The 7,361-nt window shown below is 29.6% G+C and overlaps 1 protein-coding gene across 2 annotated transcripts; it reads right to left on the bottom strand.

The window, feature by feature from the left end:
* Window positions 1-4,492: 4,492 nt before the first annotated feature.
* Window positions 4,493-7,069, bottom strand: LOC111309672 (WEB family protein At2g40480-like). 2 transcript variants are annotated; one of them, XM_089748917.1, is made up of 3 exons: window positions 6,709-7,069; window positions 5,928-6,267; window positions 4,493-5,807 (listed from the first exon to the last, which is right to left on the bottom strand). In XM_089748917.1, exons 1-3 carry the CDS (start codon window positions 6,982-6,984, stop codon window positions 4,723-4,725), a joined length of 1,701 nt encoding a protein of 566 aa, XP_089605043.1. In that variant the 5' UTR covers window positions 6,985-7,069; the 3' UTR covers window positions 4,493-4,722. The 2 variants fall into 2 exon arrangements, with proteins under 2 accessions (XP_089605043.1, XP_089605044.1); XM_089748918.1 differs by having other exon boundaries at window positions 4,493-6,267; window positions 6,709-7,068.
* Window positions 7,070-7,361: the final 292 nt, after the last annotated feature.

The following is a 7,361-nucleotide window of genomic DNA, read 5'->3' as shown; positions in this document are numbered from 1 at the left end:
GAAAATAAAAGATATTTAATATTTTTAAAATATATTTTAAGAATAGAAAATAATATTTTTATTATGATATATAAGTAAAATAATATTTTTAATAGAAAATATTTTTTTGTTTTTAAAATGATATTGAATTTTTAAAAAAAAAATTTTGATTTTTAACTTAATTTAATTTCTAAAAAACTATTTTCTATTAAAAAAAAAATAAAAGTAATAAATTATATTACAACAAAAATATAAAAATATACTTTTAAACTTAATATTTTATAAAATATATGAAGTTTATAAAATTTATTAGATAGTTTATCTTCGGTCCTTAAACTTTGAGAAAATTTTATTTTGGTCTTCATCTGCCACTTGAGATGCTAGTTAACATCATCATGTGGTGTCATCTAGCATTTGCTTTCAATTTTTAACAGTTCCATAGATGAAAAGATCAAAATAGGATAACTTTGGACAATTAAAGATTGATTAGAACTTTTTAAAGTTTAGGGACCAAAATAAAATTTATGTCAAATCTAAGAACTACGAATGTTATTAACTCCCAAATCTATTAGGATTTAAGTCATTATTTTCAACAATCTCTATTTTTATTTATATTCTATCAAATAATCATTTAATACATAATTGATTACATACGTAATGAAAGTCTTGTAACAAACTACTATTATATGTCTTTACGTTTTACGTAAATCAATCTTTCAATATACGAACTCAAACTTTTTCCTTGAATCAAGGTCCGATGAGCTTGCCTTTTCTCAAATCTTAAACTTTCACTTTGATACTAGTTGTTAGCTTAAAATCCTTATTCAATAAATCACCCAAGCAAGTAGAACAAAATTAAATCATAAAATTATCCACACAAGAAACAACAATTTAACATAATTTGATACTTAACTTATCTACCTCTACGGATGAAAAAAAATTCACTGGTTGTAGAAAATTACAAACATACAATCTCAATCATAAATTGAAATTTAATAATCCTAAACTAATCTCTAACCATCCTAATTGATCTAATGAAAGTCTTATAACAAACTACTATTATATGTCTTCATGCTTTATGTTAATCAATCTCTCAATATACAAACTCAAACTTTTTATTTGAATTAAGCTCCTATAAGCTTACCTCTTCTTAGATCTCAAACTTTCGCTTGGATACTAGTTGTTAGGTTAAAATCCTTATTCAACAAATCACCTAAGCAAGCAGAATCAGAATTAAATCGTAAAATTTAACAATTTAACGTAGTTTAATACTCAACTTATCTACCTCTACAAATGAAAAAAAAAGCACTAGTTGTAGAAAATTACAAACATACAATCTCAATCTTAAACTGAAATTTAACAATCCTAAACTAATCTATAACCATCACAGTTGATCTAATGAAAATCTTGTAACAAACTACTATTATATGTTTTTAAGCTTTATGTAAATCAATATCTTAATATACAAACTCAAACTTTTTATTTGAATTAAGTTCCTATAAGCTTACCTCTTCTTAGATCTCAAACTTTCGCTTGGATACTAGTTATTAGGTTAAAATCCTTATTCAATAAATCACCCAAGCAAGCAGAATCAAAATTAAATCATAAAATTATCCACACAAAAAATAACAATTTAATATAGTTTGATACTCAACTTATCTATTTCTATGAATGAAAAAAAATTTACTAGTTATAGAAAATTAAAAACATCTAATCTTAATCCCAAACTAAAATTTAACAATCCTAAACTAATCCGTAACCATCCCAATTGATCTCTAATAATCTCAAATCAAACATTCACATATACATACATACTCAGGTAGATATTCTGAATCTTCTCTAGTCCACTTCAAAATAAAGGGTAAACCCTCTCAATATTCTCTAATCCACTTCAAAACAAATACACCCACATTAACTCTCTTAATCTCTTCTAGTCTTATAAGATGTCTATCCCATAAAACTCTTTATTTATAAATATATAAATTCTTTTATATCTTTTTCTCATATCTTCCATTATTTATAAGTATATTAACTTGCTTATTAAAAATATTTTTCCTTCTAAAATTCTTTTCTTATAAGTTTTCTTACTATCAAGCAATATTTAGTCATTCTCAAAAAAAATCTTAAACTTATCTTTTATCAAATCAATTGAGATTTGACAACTATTCCAAACACTCTTTGCAAGCTATATGCAAGTTATAAATTCTTTTAAGTTAACTTGTTTAAAATTTTGGAATTCCTTATCTTGTTGTTTGATTGAGTCTTAAATTATTGAGCTTTAATTGGCATTAATATTTTTTTTAATTAATTCAGACAACAACAATTTTTGGATTTCGTTTACAAAGACCTTATTTATCTGTTATTTACTTTGATCGATTATTTTATAACTGTAAGTGTAATTCTCTTTACATTATCAAAGTTTTTGCATTCAAATCATCTACTTAATTTTTGGTATATGTAATTATTTTCAATTATACGTATTATTTTCAATTACACTGCTTTCATTGGTTGGAAGAGGCAAAGTTTTTACAACTCTATGCTGAATAATATAACTTTAAAAAAATAAAGTGATTTAAAGAATGAAGTTTTTTTTTTTTTATTGAATATTTCGTACTAGACGATGAGTTAAATAATTAAATTTGCTTAATTTTTTCATTTCTTTATTATAAAAATATACAGAAAATGTTCCCAGGTCATTTGATTGATTTTTTATCATGTTATTTTTTATAGGTGGTTTCTTTCATTTCTTCATTCAAAAATACACAGGAAATGTTCCCCAATTATTTGATTAATTTTTTTTTTATATTTTTCTTATCATGTTATTTTTTATAGGTGGTTTCTGCTTTATTAATTGCTCAAATTAGGTGGTTTTTTATCTTACTGATTGCTTTAATTTTTTGGATGTTTTAGATCAAGTTGAATTTCTTTTGATACTGAACTGTTTAGCTATTATATTTTGTTAATATTGAATGTTAATTTTTTAAATTTGCATGGATTTTTTGCATAGTGTTTTAGTTTATTTTACTGTTTACCTGATAAAAATTTTTTCATCTTTCAAAAAATTGTTTTTATTTCTCAAGTTTGGAAAGGATCTTAGCAATTGTAGCTTTTATTATTGGCATCTTGAATAGTTATCTTGGTGATCAATTTTAAGCCAAAAATCAAAGAGTACATAGGATTAATTTTGAATCAGAAGTCCCAAGCTGAAGTCCAGAAAGGATGGTTTCTAAAGATATGTGCTGAAGTGGGTCGAGAGCCAGAAGTAATGATGAGACCACTACTGTAATTATGAATCTTTAAAAAAATAAGAGCCTCATCTAGTGTCATAACAAATATCTAAAAGAAACGAAGGCTAGTGGGAATTAAAATTGGTACAAATATCTAAAAAGAAAAGAAGGCTAGTGTGAATTAAAATTGGTTCGGAAGTATAAAAATGGAATTGAAGGTTAGTAGGATGTTAGAATTGGCTAGTTACAAGAATAAAATTGTAGAAGAAATAAAAGTTTAAAAAATAAAAATATATTTCAAGTGAACAATCCACTTGTTTGTAGATCTAAGATAGTGTCAAGTGGTCGACGAGTGTCTTGGGTGTACTCCTAGTGCTTCAATCATAGCATGCAAAAGGATTTTTTTTTTTTTTTTCATTCATTGCAAAATGCATTTTTCATCAATTCTTAAACTAAATTTTTTTATCATATTTTTTATTTAAAAATTATAAATTATATTTGATACATAATAAAATAAAATAATAATAATTTAATATTTCCATTCAAGAAGGGAGATGATTGGATAGATAAACTTTTGTGCAACGTGAAGTGTGACAGGAACATACTTATTGATGTCAAAATGAACGTGCATGATCAGAGAAGAAGAGGTAGTAATTTATTTTCTATTTTTTGTTCCCTAATTTCATGAAAAATTCAATTTTAATATTGTAAAATAAATTCCTTGATGCAATCTTTTGTTTATATTATGGTGCAGATATTATGGTGCAGCCGGTGCTTTTCTCTTGGCTTTAACCCACTCCATGAAGCTGTTTTTCCTAGAATGTGTTTCAGCCTAATGCATGATATATATAGATAACATGAGTAGCGATGTTAATATTACCTATATATAATGGAGAATTTAAATTTTTATTTTAATAAGGATGAAAATGAATATTAAATTTTAAAGACGAGATGAGGGTATGGTTTCAAAATATTTATTAAGTATAGGGAAGATTAATATAACAATCATTTTGTACTCATATCCATATTTTATATATTTAGTAAATAAAATTTTATTTAATAATATAAATTATTATTTTAAATTAATTGAATTTAATATATTTTTATTTAAAAATATATATTTAAAAAATTATATAAAAGTGTAAAATAAAAATAATAAAAAAGTTAAAAAAATAAATTTTGTTTTATTTAAAACATTCAAGTATAATAATAATAATAATAAAAAAAAACTAAAGATGAAAATGAAAAATATCTATAGTCTCGTACCCTCACCATTAACATTCGTAAACATGATATTCTATCCCATCAATATTTCAGGGCAGATCGCAGAATACATGGACAAAATTATAGAAAACCTTTACAGCAAAGACAAATTTCAAAACAAATATCCAAAGATGCCAAGAACATAAAAAAATAATCACCCAAAAGCAACACAAACAAATGAAGCAAACAGAATAAAAAATATTAGCATATGACCACAGATTAATATTTAGTAGTACAAATTTATCCTATTGAATCACATTGTGTTTAGAGCTTGTGGTTTCTTCCTGCTTTGCTTTGCCAATGGTAGGGATATGTGGATGAACCCAAACTTTCTCCTCTGGGTGAAGTACTGCTTTTGATCATTATCTCCATGATCTTTTTGAACAGGTTTTGAAGGAACTAATGTCAGATCTTCCCTTAGCTCATGAAGCATTTGGCTCAAAGCTACCTTTTGCCTTTCAGTACTGTGGCCTTCATTAGGCCTTCTCACAGCACATTCTTCAGGAGTAATTTGTTTCCTGCTCAAGATATCCCTCATTGAAACTGTTGGCCTTAAAACAGGGTTTGATTCATCATCCGTTGTTGGATTTTGCATGTTCATCAGATCATGTAATGGAGATCGAGGAGGATGCTGATGCTGATTATGAGGATAAGGTGGATGGAAATTGTTGATCTTGGTCGCATTGTAAACAACCTGTTTGTTCTGTTCTTGCTCTGGAATCCATCTCTTGAGAGCCTCTTCAGCATCAAGTTGCTTCCTGTTTGCGATTTCCAATCTATTAAGAGCTTCTTCCAATGCTTCTTTACTATGTTTAACTTCTTCTGAAGCTTCCTCTAGCTTCCTCAGGATTGAAAGTTTGGAGATATTTGCTTCAGCAAACTTGTTCATTGCATGAATTACTTTCCTTTTTGAAACCTCTTCTGCCCTATGAACTTTCGGGGTTAGAGGTGATGGCTCAGGCTCTGGCAAGGAAAATCCTGATGAGTTCTCATTGCTTGACAAACCCTTCATTCCAACAAGGGCATTCATTTCAACAAGAGCAAGAGCCTCTGCTGCCCTGGCTGCTTCCTCCATCTTCTTTGCTGCAACCCACCTCATTTCAGCAGTTTTTATACAGGGCTTGTTTTGATCATTTCCTGGCAGTGGAATTCCTCTTGGAACTTCAGTTTTTGCAGGATCAACCATTTTCTTAAACTGCTCAGGCTTGGCATTGTTGTGAAAAGGTGGTCTTAAAATGTTTGAAGAGTTCTGGAATTTCCCATGGTTGGCTTCCACATTGTTGGTAATCTGTGGTTTCACCCTCACTCGTTTTAGCTCCTCCTCTAGAGATGTCACCCCTGCAAACTTAGAAGTTAGCCTCTCTTTGGTCTTTTCAAGTAAAGTTTTCTCTTTCTTCATTTTCTTATTTAGAGACTCAACAGAAGTTTGAATCATCCCAAGATCATTTATAGTTTTACCAAGGCTCAATTTTGCTTGTTTCAACTCCATCAAGATCAAATCAGGAGACGAAATAGGGCACGGGCTTGAACTCCCAATTCTGATCTGTTCATAATGTTCCTTGTTCATTTCTTTGATAGATGGAGCAGGCATGTGTTCATCTGAATTCAAGTCTGGAGTACTGGTCATGCATTTCAAAGCTTCATTTTGGAGCTGTCTCTTTAATTCTTCTACAATCCTTTTTGTAGTTCCTAGTTCTTCAAGCACATCCAGGGTCTCCAATTCTTTCACAATCAGATCCTTCTCCAACTCTGCTGCTTGTTCCTCCACTTTCTTTATGTCAAACTCTTCAATTCCATGCTGCTCATATCAAATTTATTATCTATCAGAAATACATTAACAAGAACTGGAAAACAGAACATAGAATGTGAGGAAATTTGCGAATAAATGATACATGCATATTGCAGTCTAAATTGATGAAGCAGGTTGAAGTTTCATGATTTCCCCTGCATTTTCATTGGGAAAAATATATCATCTAAATCTGAAAATTAACAGAAGCTGACATCTCAATTAGTAAGCTATGCCATTTTCAAACAGCCATATATAATCTAGACAACCACTAACTTACTACAAACATTTTTTTTCTTTTTGTTTTTATAAGTTAAACTTCATAAGATCATATTATTGAAACTATTTTTGGGACTGCATGCATGTATATATTCCATTAAGACAAACCACACAACAGAACAAAGCACATTTTTTCTTACATCATAGTCAAACCAAAAGTAGATAAATACTTACATATGGGTCTCCAAACTTGTACGATGGTATCCAAGGTCCGCTGCCACCAAACCGGGTCACAGCCTCCTTAACCGATCCGAAAGGCGGAGAAGTGTCAATCTCAGCCCTCAAGCTCACCCTCCTTATTCCCGGGTTTGGATACCCACACGACGGGGACACATGACATTTCTCGGTGCAAAACCCGAAATTCTCAGAGCCGGACTCGGGCCTCACCTCCCTGATACCGGGTGTACCCGGCACCCCTTCCATGGGTGAGTACTGAGGTTCTTCTGCCATTGCATATGCACACAAATAAGCTTCGCTAGAGAGTGAATAACAATGTGAAAATGTTAATGTGGATGTGAGTGTAACGCAAAAGAGAAAGGTCTCTTTTTAAAGGGTGTGCAAGTTCAGCTTTAAAGATGAAAAAGAAAAAAAAAAAAGACTACATTATGAGAAATCAAGAATTCTAGAGTGAGTTTGCTATGATTATGTCCATAGTCCCACTAGGTGAAAGAGAGAGAAAAGGTGGCAAAGTGATTTTCTTTTTCTTTTCAATTTTTTCATTTATTTATTTATTTTTTTGATTCAATGAGTTTGAATGTCGAAGTGTTACTGACATGTTCGATGGATATTTGTTGCTGGGATGATGAGTCAGAGTTGGTGGGTCAAGG

Source organism: Durio zibethinus, chromosome 19, assembly GCF_047325235.1.
Source record: "Durio zibethinus cultivar Kanyao isolate XHJ-2024 chromosome 19, ASM4732523v1, whole genome shotgun sequence".
In the NCBI taxonomy this organism is placed as follows: Eukaryota; Viridiplantae; Streptophyta; class Magnoliopsida; order Malvales; family Malvaceae; genus Durio; species Durio zibethinus.
The sequence above is the reverse complement of the archived record's forward strand: the minus strand, read 5'-3'. Positions and strand labels throughout refer to the sequence as shown.